Source organism: Molothrus ater, chromosome 32 (genome assembly GCF_012460135.2).
Source record: "Molothrus ater isolate BHLD 08-10-18 breed brown headed cowbird chromosome 32, BPBGC_Mater_1.1, whole genome shotgun sequence".
Taxonomy (NCBI): Eukaryota; Metazoa; Chordata; class Aves; order Passeriformes; family Icteridae; genus Molothrus; species Molothrus ater.
Window position 1 is genome coordinate 449,590 of NC_071659.1, and position 22,534 is coordinate 472,123.

The 22,534-nt window shown below is 46.2% G+C and overlaps 1 protein-coding gene across 6 annotated transcripts in view; it reads left to right on the forward strand.

Moving 5' to 3' along the window:
* The window catches only part of DTNB (dystrobrevin beta), a 177,199-nt gene that overhangs the window by 92,539 nt on the left and 62,126 nt on the right, over nucleotides 1-22,534 (forward strand). For all 6 annotated transcript variants that reach the window (XM_036405162.2, XM_036405161.2, XM_036405163.2 and 3 more), the window contains 2 exons: nucleotides 5,797-5,893; nucleotides 13,635-13,655. In XM_036405162.2, coding sequence (XP_036261055.1) covers nucleotides 5,797-5,893; nucleotides 13,635-13,655 — 118 coding nt within the window. The remainder of the gene's footprint in view (nucleotides 1-5,796; nucleotides 5,894-13,634; nucleotides 13,656-22,534) is intronic.

Below are 22,534 nucleotides of genomic sequence, written 5' to 3' on the forward strand. Positions count from 1 at the left end.
AGAAATAAAGCCCCAGATCTTTATAACAAAGTTACTTTAACATTACACATATAAAATTTATTTTAATAATTTATTTAAAATTTATTTTAATAATTTATTTAAAATTTAATTAAAATTTATTTAAATTTTGTTTTAATTTGTGAAAAGACAATGTTATAATGTATAATAATAGTAGTTGTTATTATTATTATTAGATACTTATATTAGTTATTTCCCTAAGCTTAATTAACAACAGAAAAAACCCCATATTTTTATGACAAAGTTACTTTAACACTACACATGTAAAATTTATTTTAATAATTTATTTAAAATTTAATAATAATTTATTTAAATTTTATGTTATTTTGTGAAAAGCCAATATTATAATGTATAATCATAATAATTATTATTATTATTAGATACTTATATTGGTTATTTCCCTAAGCTTAATTAGCAACAGAAAAAAACCCCATACCTTTATGACAAAGTTACTTTAACACTACACGTATAAAATTTATTTTAATAATTTATTTAAAATTTAATAATAATTTTTTAAAATTTATTTTAATGTTTGCAAAAAGCCAGTATTATAATGTATATTGGTTATTATTATTATTATTATTATTATTATTATTATTATTATTATTATTATTATTATTAACAATATTAATATTATTATTAATGATAATTTTATTATTAATTTTATTAATATTATTAGATACTTATCTTAGTTATTTCCCCAAGCTTAATTACCAACAGAAATAAAAAAACAGATCTTTATAACAGTTACTTTAACATTACACACATAATATTTATTTTAATAATTTATTTTAAATTTATTTTAATATTTGCAAAAAGCCAGTATTAAAATGTATAATAATTATCATAATTATTTATTATAATTACTTATTATTATAATTAATTATTATAATGTATATATTTTGTAAGCCAATATTATAATAAACAATGATTATTATAATGTAAGCCAATATTATAATGTATAATAATAATTATTATTATAATGCATTATAATTATTTATTACTATGATAATTAATTATAGTAATGTATGTATAATGTATGCCAATATTATAATGTATAATAATTATAATGTATTATTATTATAATTTTTATTATTATTATAATTGATTATAATAATGTATGTATAATGTAAGCCAATATTATGATGTATAATAATTATTATAATGCATTATAATGTATATATATAATGTAAACCAATATTATAATGTATAATAACAATAATAATTATTATTATTAGCTGCTTAGATGAGATAACATCCAAGAAACACATGAAAAAACCACCTACTACAAACATACCAACCATCCACACTCAGTGCCTGCAGCCAGCGTGGGCCAGAGCCAAAACTGAAAGTAATAATTAAAAAAACCCCTAAAACCACAACCAAAGAATGCACACACCCTAAAAAACAGAGCCAAAGGGAAACCACACTAAACAGGTCTTACAGATGGAAAGTAGCTTAAGGAAAAAATTATATTTGCTGTACATAAGAGTCTGTGAATAATAATAATAATAGTAATGCTAGGAGTAGCAATAATAATAATAATAATAATAATAATAATAATAATAATAATAATAATAATAATAATAATAAACATTCCAGAGTTTTCTATCCTTTAAAGAACTCTTTTTGGGGCTTACCCCCAGTGTGCCAGTGCCAGCCCCAGGGCACTCAGAGCCTCCAGGAGGTGACATTCTGCCTGGGCTGGGCCATCCTGGTGTCCCCAGGGTGTGACACAGGGCTGATCCTGGTGTCCCCAGGGTGTGACACAGGGCTGGGCCATCCTGGTGTCCCCAGAGTGTGACACAGGGCTGATCCTGGTGTCCCCAGGGTGTGACACAGGGCTGGGCCATCCTGGTGTCCCCACACTGTGACACAGGGCTGATCCTGGTGTCCCCAGAGTGTGACACAGGGCTGATCCTGGTGTCCCCAGAGTGTGACACAGGGCTGGGCCATCCTGGTGTCCCCAGGGTGTGACACAGGGCTGGGCCATCCTGGTGTCCCCACACTGTGACACAGGGCTGATCCTGGTGTCCCCAGAGTGTGACACAGGGCTGATCCTGGTGTCCCCAGGGTGTGACACAGGGCTGGGCCATCCTGGTGTCCCCACACTGTGACACAGGGCTGGGCCATCCTGGTGTCCCCACACTGTGACACAGGGCTGATCCTGGTGTCCCCAGAGTGTGACACAGGGCTGATCCTGGTGTCCCCAGGGTGTGACACAGGGCTGATCCTGGTGTCCCCAGAGTGTGACACAGGGCTGGGCCATCCTGGTGTCCCCAGAGTGTGACACAGGGCTGGGCCATCCTGGTGTCCCCAGGGTGTGACACAGGGCTGGGCCATCCTGGTGTCCCCACACTGGGACACAGGGCTGATCCTGGTGTCCCCAGAGTGTGACACAGAGCTGATCCTGGTGTCCCCAGGGTGTGACACAGGGCTGATCCTGGTGTCCCCAGAGTGTGACACAGGGCTGGGCCATCCTGGTGTCCCCACACTGTGACACAGGGCTGGGCCATCCTGGTGTCCCTGCAGTGTGACACAGGGCTGATCCTGGTGTCCCTGCAGTGTGACACAGGGCTGATCCTGGTGTCCCCACACTGTGACACAGAGCTGGGCCATCCTGGTGTCCCCAGGGTGTGACACAGGGCTGGGCCATCCTGGTGTCCCCACGGTGTGACACAGGGCTGATCCTGGTGTCCCCACGGTGTGACACAGGGCTGATCCTGGTGTCCCCAGGGTGTGACACAGGGCTGGGCCATCCTGGTGTCCCCACACTGTGACACAGGGCTGGGCCATCCTGGTGTCCCTGCAGTGTGACACAGGGCTGGGCCATCCTGGTGTCCCCAGTGTGTGACACAGGGCTGATCCTGGTGTCCCCACACTGTGACACAGAGCTGGACCATCCTGGTGTCCCCACACTGTGACACAGGGCTGATCCTGGTGTCCCCAGAGTGTGACACAGGGCTGGGCCATCCTGGTGTCCCCAGGGTGTGACACAGGGCTGATCCTGGTGTCCCCACACTGTGACACAGGGCTGGGCCATCCTGGTGTCCCCAGGGTGTGACACAGGGCTGATCCTGGTGTCCCCACACTGTGACACAGGGCTGATCCTGGTGTCCCTGCAGTGTGACACAGGGCTGATCCTGGTGTCCCCAGGGTGTGACACAGGGCTGATCCTGGTGTCCCTGCAGTGTGACACAGAGCTGGGCCATCCTGGTGTCCCCAGAGTGTGACACAGGGCTGATCCTGGTGTCCCTGCAGTGTGACACAGAGCTGGGCCATCCTGGTGTCCCCACACTGTGACACAGGGCTGATCCTGGTGTCCCCAGAGTGTGACAAAGAGCTGATCCTGGGGTCCCCAGAGTGTGACACAGGGCTGGGCCATCCTGGTGTCCCCACACTGTGACACAGGGCTGGGCCATCCTGGTGTCCCCACGGTGTGACACAGGGCTGATCCTGGTGTCCCCAGAGTGTGACACAGGGCTGGGCCATCCTGGTGTCCCCAGAGTGTGACACAGGGCTGGGCCATCCTGGTGTCCCCAGGGTGTGACACAGGGCTGGGCCATCCTGGTGTCCCCAGGGTGTGACACAGGGCTGATCCTGGTGTCCCCAGAGTGTGACACAGGGCTGATCCTGGTGTCCCCAGAGTGTGACACAGGGCTGATCCTGGTGTCCCTGCAGTGTGACACAGGGCTGATCCTGGTGTCCCCACACTGGGACACAGAGCTGGGCCATCCTGGTGTCCCCAGAGTGTGACACAGGGCTGATCCTGGTGTCCCCACACTGGGACACAGAGCTGGGCCATCCTGGTGTCCCCAGAGTGTGACACAGGGCTGATCCTGGTGTCCCCAGAGTGTGACACAGAGCTGATCCTGGTGTCCCCACACTGTGACACAGAGCTGGGCCATCCTGGTGTCCCCAGAGTGTGACACAGGGCTGGGCCATCCTGATGTCCCTGCAGTGTGACACAGGGCTGATCCTGGTGTCCCCAGAGTGTGACACAGGGCTGATCCTGGTGTCCCCACACTGTGACACAGGGCTGGGCCATCCTGGTGTCCCCACACTGTGACACAGAGCTGATCCTGGTGTCCCCACACTGTGACACAGGGCTGGGCCATCCTGGTGTCCCCAGTGTCACTGCACCTGGGGCCATTGCTCCCCGTGTGTGCCACAAAGCTGAGCCTGGCTAAGCCTGCCTTTGAGCTGCTCTTTCTTACTCACCGCTTTCCTTTTTTAAACCAAGCCCGGGCCGAGTCCCAGCTCCTGAAATAGCTGCAGAAATTCGTGCAGCCAGGGAGGGGAGGGAAGGGAAGGGAAGGTCACTGCTGTCACCTTCTGCTGTCACCTGCCTGTGCTGCAGGGGACGGGTCCTGGCTGCTGTGGCACTGCAGAGAGCTCAGTGTCCCCCCTCACTCCTTGGGAAAATTGCCAATACTTGGTTTTAGATTTTTTAAATGAATATTTAATTAATTAATTTTAAATGAATTTTAAATTTATTTTAAATTAATTGTAAATTAATTTTAAATTTATTTTCAATTTTATTTTAAATTAATTTTAATTAAATTTTAAATTCATTTTAAATTAGTTTAAATTTTATTTTAAATTAATTTTTAAATAATGTTAAATTTATTTTAAATTTATTTTAAATTTTATTTTAAATTTTATTTTAAATTTTATTTTAAATTTTATTTAAAATAATGTTAAATTTATTTTAAATTTATTTTAATTTTATTTTATGTTTTATTTTAAATTAATTTTAATGTAACTTAATAATTTTAAAATAATTTTAAAATAATTTTAATTTAATTTTTAAATAATTACTATTTAATTTCATATTGATAAATATTGATAAATAATTAATAATTAATTATTTATTTGCTAGTTAATAATTTAATATTAATAATTAATTACTATTTAATTTATTAGTAATAAAATGGCTATAAAAATAGCAATATAATTAGAATAATAAAAATTTGGACAATTTGGATTAGGACTATATGAGACAATAAAAACAAAGAGTTACAGACAGCCCAGGTACCTTTTTCTGGGCAAAATAAGCCCAAAAAAGGACCCACATTAACAGAGGATTAACCCTTAAAAACAACAGCCTGTTGCATATTCATACAGCTCATCCATGATGCATAAATTCCATTCCAACACGGGATTCTGTCTGGGCAGTGTCAGCCTCTTCCTCTTAAGCATCTCCAGGGCTGAGGAGGCAGGAAGAAGTTCGTTTGTTCTGATAAGAGAACAATAAATTCTCTTTCTCTGAAAGATTCAGGTGTCCTGCCATCTCGGTGTGAGTCCTTTTTTTAAAAAAATTATCTTACATAGCATAGTTTCTATTTTAACATTATGTTATAAACTAAAACTATATTTAACACACTACTTAAAAAAATTAATACAGCATAACTTTCTAACATAGCACATATAATATTCATTTGAATATTTGCCAAAAGCCAATCATAAAATCTGCATTTTGCACAATCCTGCAGCCTTTCCTGCCCTCCCTTTTCCCTCTCTCTGCTCCCAAAGGCTCCTCCTGCTCTCTCTGAGCTCTGCAGGATGCTCACAGACACAAAAAGTGGATTTTTCTCTGCTGCTGCCATGGCTGGGGGGGCAGTGGGAATTGTCCCCTCCAGGTTTTGGTCCTGAGCTTCACTGCAGGTGAAGAGGACAGTGCTGGGACCCAGGGTCAGTGTCACAGGGGAGAATTCCCTCCCTGGCAGCTCTGACCCAGCCTGAGTTTGTGTCTCCTCTCTCTCCCCCATGGCACAGGCAGAGGAAGGATGAGCTGGAGCAGAGGATGTCAGCCCTGCAGGAGAGCAGGAGAGAGCTGATGGTGCAGCTGGAGGGGCTGATGAAGCTGCTCAAAGTAAGGAACCAAAGGCACAAGATCCTTCCTTCCTTCCTTCCTTCCTTCCTTCCTTCCTTCCTTCCTTCCTTCCTTCCTTCCTTCCTTCCTTCCTTCCTTCCTTCCTTCCTTCCTTCCTTCCTTCCTTCCTTCCTTCCTTCCTTCCTTCCTTCCTTCCTTCCTTCCTTCCTTCCTTCCTTCCTTCCTTCCTTCCTTCCTTCCTTCCTTCCTTCCTTCCTTCCTTCCTTCCTTCCTTCCTTCCTTCCTTCCTTCCTTCCTTCCTTCCTTCCTTCCTTCCTTCCTTCCTTCCTTCCTTCCTTCCTTCCTTCCTTCCTTCCTTCCTTCCTTCCTTCCTTCCTTCCTTCCTTCCTTCCTTCCTTCCTTCCTTCCTTCCTTCCTTCCTTCCTTCCTTCCTTCCTTCCTCCCTTCCTTCCTCCCTCCCTCCCTCCCTCCCTCCCTCCCTCCCTCGGTGCTCTGGGCTCCCTGCTTTGCTGCCACTCCCTAGAAACCCTCCCTGGGTTTGCCAAAAGCCATTTCCATGCCAGCTCTGTGTGGGGCGCAGGGGGTGAAGGTTCCTCCAGGTTTTTGTGGGTAAAACCTGCAGAACCCCAGATCTGGAGGGGTTTGAAGGAGTTTGGGTTTGTTCCTGGGGCTCAGCCCTCCCCAGTGGCACTGGGAAATAACCAGGGAGCGGGGCAGGGGGTGAGTGCCAGGGCACAGAGCAGGGCAGGGGGTGAGTGAGGGTCCCAGTTGTGGGTTTCTCTGGGTCTGGATTGAAGGCAGGAATTCCAGACCCTTCCCTCCATCCTGGGCAGGAATTCCAGCCCCTGTCCCCATCCTGGGCAGGAATTCCAGCCCCTGTCCCCATCCTGAGCAGGAATTCCAGCCCCTGTCCCCATTCTGAGCAGGAATTCCAGCCCCTGTCCCCATCCTGGGCAGGAATTCCAGCCCCTTTCCCCATCCTGAGCAGGAATTCCAGCCCCTGCCCTCCATCCTGAGCAGGAATTCCAGCCCCTGTCCCCATCCTGGGCAGGAATTCCAGACCCTTCCCTCCATCCTGGGCAGGAATTCCAGCCCCTGTCCCCATCCTGAGCAGGAATTCCAGCCCCTTCCCTCCATCCTGGGCAGGAATTCCAGCCCCTTTCCCCTTTCCCCATCCTGAGCAGGAATTCCAGCCCCTGTCCCCATCCTGAGCAGGAATTCCAGACCCTTCCCTCCATCCTGGGCAGGAATTCCAGCCCCTGTCCCCATCCTGAGCAGGAATTCCAGCCCCTTCCCTCCATCCTGGGCAGGAATTCCAGCCCCTGTCCCCATCCTGGGCAGGAATTCCAGCCCCTGTCCCCATTCTGTCCCACACCTGAGCACAACACACTGGCCAAGCTTGGGAATTCTGCTTTTCCTGAAGCCACTCACTGGCCAAATTTGGGATTCTGGTTTTTCCTGAAGCCACTCTCTGGCCAGATTTAGAATTGTGGTTTTTCTTGAAGCCAGTCCTTCTGCTCTGTGTTTTTTCCTGCTCAGCCCAGTAATGTCTGACTTCTAAAATCACAGAAATCCTGGAATCCCAGCCTGGTTTGGGTGGGAAGTGACCTCAACACCCACCCAGTGCCACCCTTGCCACGGCAGGGACACCTCCCACTGTCCCAGGGGCTCCCAGCCTGGCCTTGGGCACTGCCAGGGATGCAGGGGCAGCCCCAGCTGTGCCAGGGCCTGCCCACCCTGCCAGGGAACAATTCCTCGTTCCCGATATCCCACCCCAATCCCCTTTTCCACTCTGGAGCCATTCCCTGGCTCCTGTCCCTCTGTCCTTGTCCCCAGTCCCTCTCCAGCTCCTTTTCCCCCTCTGGAGCCCTGCAGATGGAATCTCTTCCAGAACAGCATCTGCTCTGGAGCTGGGGGAATCCAAAGTGCAGAATTCCCTGCCAATGCAGATTTGCCTGAACATCAGAAATTTGTGCCTGGTTTTCAGTGTCAGCTGGGTTTTCCCCCTTTGTTCTCCTCCCTCAAACCCAGCTACAAATTCAGCTGCAGCAGAACTGCTGGGAATGGGCAAAATTCCAACTCTGCCCCCTGAGCTGTGCCCATCAGAACCTCCTGAGCCCAGCTCTGCTCCCCCAGGGCTGTAAAAACTCCTTAAACTGGGATTTGAAATGCCTTAAACAGGGATTTGAAATGCCTTAAACAGGCACAGCTGGGCCCCTCACAGCCCCTGCTCCACTCTGCTTGGGGATGGGCTCTGTGCCCTGCCCAGATTTTTAATAGAAATTATTTATATTTATTTTTATTTTTATAGTTTTATATTTTGGAAAAGCAAGCTGGAGATTGAGTTCCTGCCTACTTTTATTTTTATTTTTATTTTTATTTTTATTTTTATTTTTATTTTTATTTTTATTTTTTTATATTTGGAAAAGCAAGCTGGAGGTTGAGTTCCTGCCTATATTTATATTTATATTTATATTTATATTTATATTTATATTTATATTTATATTTATATTTATATTTATATTTATATTTATATTTACAATTTTTATTTTATATATATTATACCATATATTAAATATTATATACTATGTACTATATATTATATACTATGTACTATATATTATATATAATGTATTATATATTATATATTATATATTATATATTATATATTATATATTATATATTATATATTATATATTATATATTATATATTTCTAGTTTTATTTTTATTTATTTATTTCCTGCTGTGCTGGCTGGCTGGTGAGGATGCTGTGGGTAAACCCCCCTGCCCTGCACATTTCTGTGTCTGTGCCTTCCCAAACCTCACTTGGGATTCACTCAGAGAGCCAAACCAGCTTTCCTTGGCAAGATTTCCCTTCCAGGCCGTTCTGAAGCTCCTGTGCCACCTGCCAGTGGGCCCTGGCTCAGCCTCCCTGAGCAATGACAGCCTCAGGTCATGGAGCCCCTCCAGGCCCTGCAAGGTCCCACTTAGGTCACCCCAAGGAGTTTTTTCTCTCCTTTAAGCTGCCTCCCCTCCCTGTTTGAACCTCCATGCCCCAGCCCAAATTCCCTGCCCTGCCCCATGCAGCTCCTGGCTCTATTATTTTTTAATTATTTAAAGGGATTTTAATTTTTTTTTATTGTTTTAAAATTATTTTTAAATTATTTTCATTATTTCAAGGTATTTTAATTTATTAATTTATTATTTTATTATTTTATTTTGTTTTATTTTATTTTATTTTATTTTATTTTATTTTATTGATTTATTATTTTATTTATTTTAAGTTTATTTTAAATTTATTTTTATTTTAATTATTTTTAATTATTTAAAAATTGTTTTTAAATTATTTTCATTATTTCAAGGTATTTTAATTTATTTTCTTTTAATTTATTAATTTATTCTTATTTTATTTTATTTTATTTTAAATTTATTTTTATTTAAATTAATTTTTAATTATTTAAAAATATTTTAAAATTATTTTCATTATTTTAAGGGATTTTAATTATTTTAATTTATTAATTTATTAATTTATTATTTTATTTAATTTATTTTAGTTTAATTTCTTTTTAATTTTAATTACATTTAAATTATTTTTTTCATTTTTAAAAATGTTTTAAGGGGATTATTTTAAGCTGCAAGTTCCCCAGCCTGCTGAGCTAAAAATATCATTCATTTCTCCCAGGTACTTTTGACACCTTTTTTCTCCTGGTTGGTGGCAGAGCTGCTGCTGCAGGCCAGGGGAGGAGGCAGAGCCGGGGTCCCTCCTGCCCTGCTCAGGATTCCAGCCCGGCCCCAGGCTCTGCTCTGTTCCTGGTGTTGCTGTTTATCTCCAGCTCTCTCATTTTCAGTGCTTTTAGCCCTGCCAGACACGATTTTCCCCCGCCAGGTTTTAGCTTCTCTCATCGCTTGGAGCTCCTCAGAGCTCTTCATGTATAATTTACATCAGCTGTTAAGCTTTTATGGGGATTTTTTTCCATTTCCTTATGCAGTGTTTTTTACATTTTTAATGCTGCCTTCATTTCACCGTTTAGGGCTGGACTCAGCTCCCCCAGCCCTGCTTGCCTCGGAGTTTGGGGCCTCAAATCCCCCTCTGAAGGGAGGGAGAGTGAGGAAAGGTCCTGGATGTGCCAGCAGCTTCCCCCAAGGGCAGCTCTGACCTTGATCTCTGGGACAGGACCCAGGGAAGGGCTGGGCCGGGGGGCCTTGGGGTGCATTTTGGGAAAGGTTCTGTCCCCAGAGGGTGCTGGCACTGCCCAGGCTCCCCAGGGCACATTCCCAGCCCTGCAGAGCTCCAGGAGGGTTTGGACAGCACAGCCAGGGATGGCCAGGCTGGGATTTGGGGGGGTCTGGGCAGGGCAGGAGCTGGGGTGCTGGTCCTGGGGTCCCTCCCAAGCCAGGATATTCCATGGTTCCATCTGTGCAAGGCCATCCAGGGCTGTCCCTGAGGTTCAGCCATTGTCCCCACGCTGTGCTGGTGGCACTCAGAGCAGGGAGAGGCCCTGGACAAGGTCCCTTCCAAGCCAAAACAGTCCTGGTTCTGTGATTTCTGACTGTTCCTGTTCTGTGATTTCTGACTGTTCCCATTCTGTGATTTCTGACCATTCTGTGATTTCTGACCCTTCCCATTCTGTCATTTCTGACTGTTCTGGTTCTCTGATTTCTGACCATGCTGTGATTTCTGACCATTCCCATTCTGTGATTTCTGACCATTCCCATTCTGTCATTTCTGACCATTCTGTCATTTCTGACCCTTCCCATTCTGTCATTTCTGACCATTCCCACTCTGTGATTTCTGACCATTCCCATTCTGTCATTTCTGACCATTCCCACTCTGTCATTTCTGACCATTGCCATTCTGTGATTTCTGACTGTTCTGGTTCTCTGATTACTGACAATTCTGTCATTTCTGACCATTCTGTGATTTCTGACTGTTCTCATTCCGTGCTTTCTGACCATTCCCATTCTGTCATTTCTGACCCTTCCCATTCTGTCATTTCTGACTGTTCTGGTTCTCTGATTTCTGACCATTCTGTCATTTCTGGCCCTTCCCATTCTGTCATTTCTGACCATTCCCATTCTGTCATTTCTGACTGTTCCCATTCTGTGATTTCTGACCATTCCCAGTCTGTCATTTCTGACCATTCTGTGATTTCTGACCATTCTGTGATTTCTGACCATTCTGTGATTTCTGACCATTTCCACTCTGTCATTTCTGACCATTCCCATTCTGTGATTTCTGAATGTTCTGGTTCTCTGATTTCTGACCATTCTGTGATTTCTGACTGTTCCCATTCTGTCATTTCTGACCCTTCCCATTCTGTGATTTCTGACTGTTCTGGATCTCTGATTTCTGACCATTCTGTGATTTCTGACCATTCCCAGTCTGTGATTTCTGACCATTCCCAGTCTGTGATTTCTGACCATTCTGTGATTTCTGACTGTTCCCAGTCTGTCATTTCTGACCATTCTGTGATTTCTGACCATTCCCATTCTGTCATTTCTGACCATTCCCAGTCTGTGATTTCTGACCATTCTGTCATTTCTGACCATTCCCATTCTGTCGTTTCTGACTGTTCCCATTCTGTGATTTCTGACTGTTCTGGTTCTCTGATTTCTGACCATTCTGTCATTTCTGACCATTCCCATGCTGTCATTTCTGACCATTCCCACTCTGTCATTTCTGACCATGCTGTCATTTCTGACCATTCCCAGTCTGTCGTTTCTGACCATGCTGTTTGTTTGTTAGGGTTAGGGTTAACTGACCCCCCCGGGGTGTTCCCTGCTGATCCCATCATCTCCTGCTGTTCCTGGCCCCTCACAGGGCCCTCCCCAGGCTGCTGCAACTGAGGCAGGGTTGGCATTTCTGAGTGTTCCCCACAAATCCTCCCCTGGCAGTGCTGACCCTTCTCTCTGGGCTTCCAGCTCTGGGAATTTCTGCAATCCCAGGCTGGACTGGGAGGGAGGGCAGGGAGGCTGGGGCTGCCCCTGTCCATGGCCAGGTTTTACAGGGCTGGAGCCCCCTGGGGCGGTGGGAGGTGTCCCCAGGGGGGATCTCAGGGATTTCCCCACCTGAGCCATCCTGGGGCTGTGGCTCCATCCCTCATTCCCTCATTCCCTCATTCCCACAGCCCCCCTGGCTGTGCTGAGGGTCCCTGGGGACCCCTGGGTGCTCTTCCCATTTCCAGCTCCATGGAAATCCAGCAGACAGATCCCATTTCCCTCCTGCATTTCCTCCCTGGCCATTTCCTCTGTGATTTATCCTGCAGACAGATCCCATTTCCCTCCTGCATTTCCTCCCTGGCCATTTCCTCTGTGATTTATCCTGCACTGCTCAGCCCCAGCCAGCCCAGCCCTGCTCAGAGAGGGATTTTCACATCTGTGCTCAATGCCAGGGCCTCGTTTTTCAAAGCAACAACTCTTTTTTTTTTTTTTTTTTGGTGTGGTGTGGAGGTGATTGAAGATCTTCTCCCTGAGCTGGGTCCCCATCTGGTCCTGCTGCTGGTGGGAGGCACAAGGGGGAATTTGGGATGTGGGGAGGGCCAGGCCCCACACCTGCCAAGCAACACCAAGGACACACCTGAAGGAACCCCAAATCTTGGCAAAAAAACCCAAAAACGTCTTCTCAAACCCCGAGAATTGTCCCCCAGGCTGGGTGGGAAAGCAGCTCTCAGTGGTCAGCGAGGAGAAGCTGCTTTAAATTAAGGGGAAGGTTCTGGTTAATCCTGCTCAGATGGGAGATCAGCAGGGGAAGGGTGATAAATGGGTTCATGGATTTCCAGGCCAGAAGGAGCTTTTATCCCAGGATTTTAACTCCATGACCTGGATTTCTGGGGGGCTGTGCTTGGCCCTGCTCCTGCTGGTGGAGGGAGTCACCTGGAAGGGCTGGGACTGGGAGGGACAGGGGTCAGCAGCCCCTCCTGCAGCCCCTGTGCCACACACAGGGTCACAGCCCTGCTGGCTCTCGTCTGTGAGGGGACAAAATCCACGGGAATGTCTGAGTTCCCAAGGCAGCTCTGGCCTGGGGGACATTTTGCTCATTCCCAGCAGCTCCGCTGCAGCTGAGGGCAGATGTGCCTCCACCAGCCCAGCCCAGCCACAGTGGACATCTCCCTGCTTCAAAAGGGGACAAGTTCACCTCAATTTCACCTTGGTTTTTTGGTACTGAGACTTTCCTGCAGTGCAGGAGCTGCTCTTTCCCTGCTCAGCATCTCTGCTCCTTGTCCTGTGCCCTCCCAGCCCTGCTTCCTCTGCCCTTGGCAGTGCCAGGGGAGCTGGCCCTGGCGATGTTGTGCTGCTGGGGCTCTGTGCTGCCCCTTTTGTGTGTTTGGACACTCCCAGGGGCAGCTCCAGGTTTTAGGGGATGGATTTGGGGTCTTTTGGCTCGAGGGCAGCTCGAGGTCTGGAGCAGGGTTTGAGGATCATGGCGTGGTTTGGGTGGGAAGGGAGCGCAAATCCCACCCAGTTCCCCCCTGCCATGGGCAGGGCACCTTCCCTGTGCCAGGCTGAGGTGATAAATTCCTGCCCAAAGGAGCAGAAACACCCCTGGGTGTCCTCTCCTGCAGCCAGGGATCCCTGCTGGCACCAGAGTGGGACAGTGGGACAATGGGACAAATGGGACAAATAATGGGACAAATGGGACAAATGTCACCTGTGCTGCCCCTCAGCCCTCGTGTCCTGTCCTTTCACTGGGTGTTTTGGGTGAAATCATCACTTTCACATCATAATTGACCTTTCCTCTCTCTCTCTCTCTCTCTCTCCACCTTTTCCCCTCGTCTCTAGGAAGAAGAACAAAAGCAGGCAGTAAGTTGACTTCACCTTGTAGGTGATCTGACTTTTTTTTCTCCCCCTTTCCTGCATGAAATCCATTTTCTGTTAATTGGCTTGTATGCAAATGAGCCCTGGGAGTGAAGGGGGGGCATTTTCTGCCTGGGGTGTGGAGCAGAGCCTCCCTGAGCTCCCAGCAGAGATGGTTTCTGTGTGTCTGTGTATGTGTGTGTGTCGCAGTTATCCCCTCTCCCTTTCCAGGGAATTTGATTGCCCCGGGCTGGGCTGCTGAGGCTTTTGTGGAATCATGTATAAAAACAGGGATTCTGATTGCTGGGAGGGTTCCACGAGCTGAGAGAGCTTTCCTGCCTCTTCAGGAATCCTTTAATTTGCCTCCCTGCCACATACAAGCCCACGCAGGAAAACCAATTAATGACTTAATATTCCGGGCATGGCTCCATCCCCTCCGGCCCCTGGAGGAGGTGAGGGAAGGAGCGGGAGGCAGGAACGCCCGGGCTTTGTTCCATTCCCATTTTCGGGATCCACTCCAGAGGGAGCCCTTCTGCTGTCTGCTGCTCTCGGGAGCAGCCAGATGTTTACAGCAGAGGGTTTGCAGCATTTCTGAGCAATCCTTTACACCCAAAAGCTTTGATGGGCCTTAATCCGTGTGCTCATAACTGCGTGTTGGAAATACTGGCAATTCTGGGGCCTCCTTTGTGTGGGGAAATAGGCATTTGGGGGCAGCATCTGTTGCTGGGAACACTTCAGTTTTAGGTGTGCTGGAAGTGGCCGTGGTGGCTCCTGGGTGGGTTTGTGCTGCTGTGGCCAGGCTGGGATGGGGCTGAATGGGCACCTTGCACTGAGCCCAGCTCATCCTTAGGGAATCCTGGAATATTTGGGTGGGAAGGGACACGAAACCTCAGCCAGTGCCACCCCTGCCATGGCAGGGACACCTCCACTGTCCCAGGCTGCTCTAAACCCTGTCCAAGCTGGCCTTGGGCACTGCCAGGGATCCAGGGGCAGCCCCAGCTGCTCTGGGAATTCCATCCCAGCCCCTGCCCACCCTGCCAGGGAAGGATTTGTCCTGTGTCCCACCCAAAGCCCTCCCTGGGTGTGGTATTTTCTGGGGTCCTGTCATTGGAAGGAAAGAAGGAATCTGACTCTATGTTCTTAGAAGGTTAATTTATCATGATATGATATGATATGATATGATATGATATGATAGATATGATATGATATTATATTATAATTTTATATACTTTATATATATTTTATATAGAATAGAATAGAATTATAATACATATTTTATATATACTATATATGATATATTATAATATAATATATAATATATTAGATATTAGATATACAGTATATAATATATAATATATATTATACTATATAACACTATGTATATTATATATACTATATATATAATATAATGCTATATAATATATATTTTATATATAATATATATGATATGATATTATATATTTTTATATATACTATATATTAGATATTAGATATTAGATATTAGATAAACCGTATATTATATATTATATAACATATTATATATAACATATTATATATTATATATTATACATTATATATTATATATAATGCTATAAAATACTATATAATATACTATATAATACTATATAATATAATACTATATAATATATATTTTATATATACTATATTTTATATTATGTTACATTACATTACATTACATTATAGAATGCTGTACTAAAACTATACTAAAGAATAGAGAAAGGATACTTACAGAGGGCAACAAAGAATGATCATTAAGAACTCGTGACCCTCTCCAGAGTCTGACACAGCCTGACCCTGGTTGGTCTCTAAGTCAAAACAATTCACATTAAATTAATGAACAATCACCTGTTGGACAAGCAATGTCCAAACCACATTCCAGAGCAGCAAAACCCAGGAGAAGCAAATGAGATAAGAATTGTTTTCCTTTTTCTCTGAGGCTTCCCAGGAGAGAAATCCTGGGCAAGGGATTTTTCAGAGAATGTGGTGGTGACACCTGGGTTTCCTGGGGCTCCTGGCAGGAGGGATTGGGGTTGTTGAAGGATCCTTCCTGGGAGTGATCTCTGCAGGGCAGGGCAGGGCTTTGTGCTAGCCCCGTGCTCCTCTGGATTGTGGATGTAGGAAAAGGGTAAATGTGAGATCAGGGAGCAAGCTGAGCAGTTTGAAATCCCTTTTCCCCCTGGGGCACTGTGTCAGGAGGAGGGTAAAGAGCCAAAACTGAAATAACATCAGCGACATTCCATGCAGGCCCAGCCCTCTGGAGCCAGGAATGCAGGAGCCAAAGTTGGTTTGAAGCCCAAGAAAAGCAGATTTTGGGCAACAAAAGGACAGAATTCTGGTCTGCAGGAATTGAAATTTGACATCCTTCCTTTGCATGGCCTGGAGTGGCCTGAGCTGCTTCCCCCTGGCTGGGAAAGTGCAGCCTGGGAAGGTTGGGAACCCCAGGACAGGCTGGGAAATCCCAGGACAGGCTGAGAAATCCCAGGAAAGGCTGGGAAATCCCAGGACAGGCTGAGAAATCCCAGGACAGGCTGGGATATCCCAGGAAAGGCTGGAAATCCCAGGAAAGGCTGGAAAGGCTGGAAATCCCAGGACAGGCTGGGGAATCCCAGGAAAAGCTGGGAATCCCCTCTGGCTATGAAGGTGCAGCCTGGGAAGGTTGGGAATCTCAGGACAGGCTGGAAATCCCAGGATAGGCTGAGAATCCCAGGAAAGGCTGGGAAATCCCAGGAAAGGCTGGAAAATCCCAGGAAAGGCTGGGAAATCCCAGGAAAGGCTGGGAATCCCCCCTGGCTGTGAAGGTGCAGCCTGGGAAGGTTGGGAATCACCTCCAGGCCCCCCTGCTCCACCTGGGGCTGGAGTTGTGGCTGCTGGGAGCTCAGAGTTCCTGTGCTGACACACTCTGACCCTGCTGTGGAGGCGTTTGTTTGATATTGATTTGAATTTTAACATTTTTAATTTGGGGTTTTTGTGTTATAGGGAAATAGAGGGGTTTTCTTATAGTTTTATAAGGAGGTTTTAGTTTTAAGATTAAGGTTTTATGGTTTTTTTGGGATTTAATTTTTTATTGATTTTACTATTTTAATTTTTTTATATGTTTGTGGGTTTTTTTTAATTTGAGGGATGACTGAAGTATTGAAAGAGTTAATGTTTTGTTTGGGGTTTCTAGATGGTTGTTTGGTGTTTGAAGTGGGAATTGTGGTTGGGGTTGGGTTAGGATTGGTTGTAGGGCTGGTTTTTCGATTTTGTTGTATTTAATTTTAATTGTAGAGTTATGATTTATTTGGTGTTTGAGGTGGGAGTTGTGGTGGGAGTTAAGTTAGGATTGGTTGTATGGCTGGTTTTGGGGTTTTGTTGTATTTAATTTTAGTTGTAGGGTTATGTTTTATTTGGTGTTTATGGTGGGAAACGTGTTAGGATTGGTTGTAGTGTTGGTTTTGGGTTTTGTTTTATTTAATTTTAATTGTAGGGTTATGATTTATTTGGTGTGTGTGGTGGGAATTGTGGTTGTGTTAGGATTGGTTGTAGGGTTGGTTTTGTGGGTTTGTTGTATTTATATTTACTTGTAGGGTTATGTTTTATTTGGTGTTTGTGGTTGGGGTTGTTAGGATTGGTTGTAGGGCTGGTTTTGGGGTCCTTTTGTATTTAATTTTAGCTGTAGGGTTATGTTTTATTTAGTGTTTGTGGTTGGGGTTGTGTTAGGATTGGTTTAGGGATGGTTTTGGGGTTTTGTTGTATTTAATTTTAGCTGAAGGGTTATATTTTATTTTGTGTTTGTGTGGGAATTGTGGTTGTGTTAGGACTGGTTGTAGGGTTGGTTTTGTGGGTTTGTTGTATTTATATTTACTTGTAGGGTTATGTTTTATTTGGTGTTTGTGGTTGGGGTTGTTAGGATTGGTTTAGGGTTGGTTTTGGGGTTTTGTTGTATTTAATTTTAGCTGAAGGGTTATGTTTTATTTGGTGTTTGTGGTGGGAACTGTGGTTGGGGTGGTGTTAGGATTGGTTGTAGGGTTCATTTTGGGTTTTGTTTTATTTAATTTTAATTATAGTGTTATGATTTATTTGGTGTTTGAGGTGGGAATTGTGGTGGGAATTGTGTTAGGATTGGTTGTAGGGCTGGTTTTGGGGTTTTGTATTTAATTTTAGCTGTAGGGTTATGTTTTGTTTGGTGTTTGTGGTGAGAATTTCTTTGTGGTGGTTGGGGTGGTGTTAGGACTGGTTGTAGGGTTGGTTTGGGGCTTTTTTTGTATTAATTTTAGTTGTAGGGTTATGTTTTATTTTGTGTTTGTGTGGGAATTGTGGTTGTGTTAGGATTGGTTGTAGGGTTGGTTTTGTGGGTTTGTTGTATTTATATTTACTTGTAGGGTTATGTTTTACTTGGTATTTGTGGTTGGGGTTGTTAGGATTGGTTGTAGGGTTTTTGGGGTCTTTTTGTATTTATTTTGGGGTCTTTTTGTATTTTGGGGTCTTTTTGTATTTAATTTTAGCTGTAGGGTTATGCTTATTTGGTGTTTGTGGTTGGGGTTGTGTTAGGATTGGTTTAGGGTTGATTTTGGGGTTTTGTTTTATTTAATTTTTGTTGTAGGGTAATGTTTTATTTTGTGTTTGTGTGGGAATTGTGGTTGTGTTAGGACTGGTTGTAGGGTTGGTTTTGGGGTTTTGCTGTATTTAATTTTAGTTGTAGGATTATGCTTATTTGTTGTTTGTGTGGGAATTGTGGTGGTGTTAGGATTGGTTGTATGGCTGATTTTTGGGTTGTTTTGTATTTAATTTTAGCTGAAGGGTTATGTTTATTTAGTGTTTGTGGTGGGAATTGTGGTGGGGGCTGTGCTAGGATTGGCTGTAGGGTTGGTTTGGGGTTTGTTTTATTTAATTTACTTGTAGGCTTCTTTTTTATTTGGTGTTTGTGGTGGGAATTGTGGTTGTGTTAGGATTGGTTGTAGGTCGGTTTTAGGCTGTTTGTATTTCATTTCAGCTGTAGGGTTGTTTTGTGGGGGTTGCAGGGTTGGGTTTGGGTTTTTTGTATGATTTTGTGTGGTGGCTGTGCAGGGGGGAGAGGATTTGGTGCCGCATGGTCAGAGCTGAAATCCCATCAGGGCTTGGGCAGGTTCTGCTCTGTCCTGGGCCCCTGGAGGGAGAGATCAGTGTGATGTCACAGCAATGGTGTGATGTCACAGCCATGCAGTGATGTCACAGTCCTGCAGTGATGTCACAGCCCTGGAGTGATGTCATAGCCCTGGAGTGACATCATAGCACTGGAGTGATGTCACAGCCCTGGAGTGATGTCACAGCCATGCAGTGATGTCACAGTCCTGCAGTGATGTCACAGCCCTGGTGTGATGTCATAGCCCTGGAGTGACATCATAGCACTGGAGTGATGTCATAGCCCTGGTGTGATGTCACAGCCATGCAGTGATGTCACAGTCCTGCAGTGATGTCACAGTCCTGGAGTGATGTCATAGCCATGCAGTGATGTCACAGCCCTGGAGTGATGTCACAGCCCTGGAGTGACGTCATAGCCCTGGTGTGATGTCACAGCCCTGGTGTGATGTCACAGCCATGCAGTGATGTCACAGCCCTGGTGTGATGTCATAGCCCTGAAGTGACATCATAGCCCTGGTGTGATGTCATAGCACTGGAGTGATGTCACAGCCATGCAGTGATGTCACAGTCCTGGAGTGATGTCACAGCCCTGGTGTGATGTCACAGTCCTGGAGTGATGTCATAGCCTTGGAGTGATGTCATAGCACTGCAGTGATGTCACAGTCCTGGTGTGATGTCATAGCCCCGGTGTGATGTCACAGTCATGGAGTGATGTCATAGCACTGGAGTGACATCATAGCCCTGGTGTGATGTCACAGCCATGCAGTGATGTCACAGCCATGCAGTGATGTCACAGTCATGGAGTGATGTCACAGCCCTGGTGTGATGTCATAGCCCTGGAGTGATGTCACAGCCCTGGTGTGATGTCATAGCCCTGGAGTGATGTCACAGCCCTGGTGTGATGTCATAGCCCTGGAGTGACATCATAGCCCTGGTGTGATGTCATAGCACTGGAGTGATGTCATAGCCCTGGTGTGATGTCATAGCCCTGGTGTGATGTCATAGCCTTGGAGTGATGTCATAGCCCTGGTGTGATGTCACAGTCATGGAGTGATGTCACAGCCCTGGTGTGATGTCATAGCCCTGGTGTGATGTCACAGTCATGGAGTGATGTCATAGCACTGGAGTGATGTCACAGCCATGCAGTGATGTCACAGTCCTGGAGTGATGTCACAGCCCTGGTGTGATGTCATAGCCCTGGTGTGATGTCACAGCAATGGTGTGATGTCATAGCCCTGGAGTGATGTCACAGCCCTGGTGTGATGTCATAGCCCTGGTGTGATGTCACAGCCCTGGTGTGATGTCACAGTCCTGGAGTGATGTCACAGCCCTGGTGTGATGTCACAGCAATGGTGTGATGTCATAGCCCTGGTGTGATGTCACAGCAATGGTGTGATGTCATAGCCCTGGTGTGATGTCATAGCCCTGGAGTGATGTCACAGCCCTGGTGTGATGTCATAGCCCTGGAGTGATGTCACAGCTCTGGAGTGATGTCATAGCACTGGAGTGATGTCACAGCCATGCAGTGATGTCACAGTCCTGGTGTGATGTCACAGTCCTGGAGTGACATCATAGCCCTGGTGTGATGTCATAGCCCTGGAGTGATGTCACAGCCCTGGAGTGATGCCACAGCCCTGGTGTGATGTCATAGCCCTGGTGTGATGTCATAGCCCTGGTGTGATGTCACAGCCCTGGTGTGATGTCACAGCTCTGGAGTGAGCTGGGGTGGGTTAGTCCTGCTCTGGGTTAAACTGGGATGGGTTAGTCCTGCCCTGGAGCAGCAGGGAGCCCTTGGATAGATTTAATCCTGCTCTGGATTAAGCTGGGATGTGTTTAATCCTGCTCTGGACACCAGACAGCCCTGGTTTGGGTTTAATCCTGCCCTGGAGCAGAAGAAAGCCTTGGGATGGATTTATTCCTGCTGCCCTGGAGCAGCAGGGAGCCCTTGGATAGATTTAATCCTGCTCTGAATTAAACCAGGATGGGTTTAATCCTGCCCTGGAGCAACAGAGAGCCCTGGTTTGGGTTCAGTCCTGCTCTGCAGTCAGCAGAGAGCCCTGGTTTAGATTTAATCCAGCCCTGGAGCAGCAGGGAGCCCTGGGATAGATTTAGTCCTGTTCTGGATTGAGATGGGATGGGTTTAATCCTGCTCTGGAGCAGAAGAAAGACTTGGGATGGATTTAATCCTGCACAGAGCTGAGCCCAGCTCTGCCAGGGGGCACAGAGCAGAGCAGGAATGTCCCAGAGCAGCAGGAATGTCCCAGAGCAGCAGGAATGTCCCAGGACAGAGCAGGAATGTCCCAGAACAGAGCAGGAATGTCCCAGGAACAGCAGGAATGTCCCAGAGCAGAGCAGGAATGTCCCAGAACAGCAGGAATGTCCCAGAGCAGGGCAGGAATGTCCCAGAACAGCAGGAATGTCCCAGAGCAGAGCAGGAATGTCCCAGAGCAGAGCAGGAATGTCCCAGAGCAGCAGGAATGTCCCAGAACAGAGCAGGAATGTCCCAGAGCAGAGCAGGAATGTCCCAGAACAGCAGGAATGTCCCAGAGCAGAGCAGGAATGTCCCAGAACAGAGCAGGAATGTCCCAGAACAGCAGGAATGTCCCAGAACAGAGCAGGAATGTCCCAGGAACAGCAGGAATGTCCCAGAGCAGCAGGAATGTCCCAGGACAGAGCAGGAATGTCCCAGAGCAGAGCAGGAATGTCCCAGAGCAGCAGGAATGTCCCAGAGCAGAGCAGGAATGTCCCAGAGCAGAGCAGGAATGTCCCAGAGCAGCAGGAATGTCCCAGAACAGCAGGAATGTCCCAGGAACAGCAGGAATGTCCCAGGACAGAGCAGGAATGTCCCAGAACAGCAGGAATGTCCCAGAGCAGAGCAGGAATGTCCCAGAGCAGAGCAGGAATGTCCCAGAGCAGCAGGAATGTCCCAGAACAGCAGGAATGTCCCAGGAACAGCAGGAATGTCCCAGAGCAGAGCAGGAATGTCCCAGGAACAGCAGGAATGTCCCAGAGCAGCAGGAATGTCCCAGGAACAGCAGGAATGTCCCAGGAACAGCAGGAATGTCCCAGGAACAGCAGGAATGTCCCAGGACAGAGCAGGAATGTCCCAGAACAGAGCAGGAATGTCCCAGGAACAGCAGGAATGTCCCAGAGCAGAGCAGGAATGTCCCAGAGCAGCAGGAATGTCCCAGAGCAGCAGGAATGTCCCAGGACAGAGCAGGAATGTCCCAGAACAGCAGGAATGTCCCAGAGCAGCAGGAATGTCCCAGGACAGAGCAGGAATGTCCCAGAGCAGAGCAGGAATGTCCCAGAGCAGAGCAGGAATGTCCCAGAACAGCAGGAATGTCCCAGAGCAGAGCAGGAATGTCCCAGAACAGCAGGAATGTCCCAGAGCAGAGCAGGAATGTCCCAGAGCAGAGCAGGAATGTCCCAGAGCAGCAGGAATGTCCCAGAACAGCAGGAATGTCCCAGAACAGCAGGAATGTCCCAGGAACAGCAGGAATGTCCCAGGGCAGCAGGAATGTCCCAGGGCAGCAGGAATGTCCCAGGACAGAGCAGGAATGTCCCAGAGCAGAGCAGGAATGTCCCAGGACAGAGCAGGAATGTCCCAGAACAGCAGGAATGTCCCAGAACAGAGCAGGAATGTCCCAGAACAGCAGGAATGTCCCAGAGCAGCAGGAATGTCCCAGGAACAGCAGGAATGTCCCAGAACAGCAGGAATGTCCCAGAACAGCAGGAATGTCCCAGGAACAGCAGGAATGTCC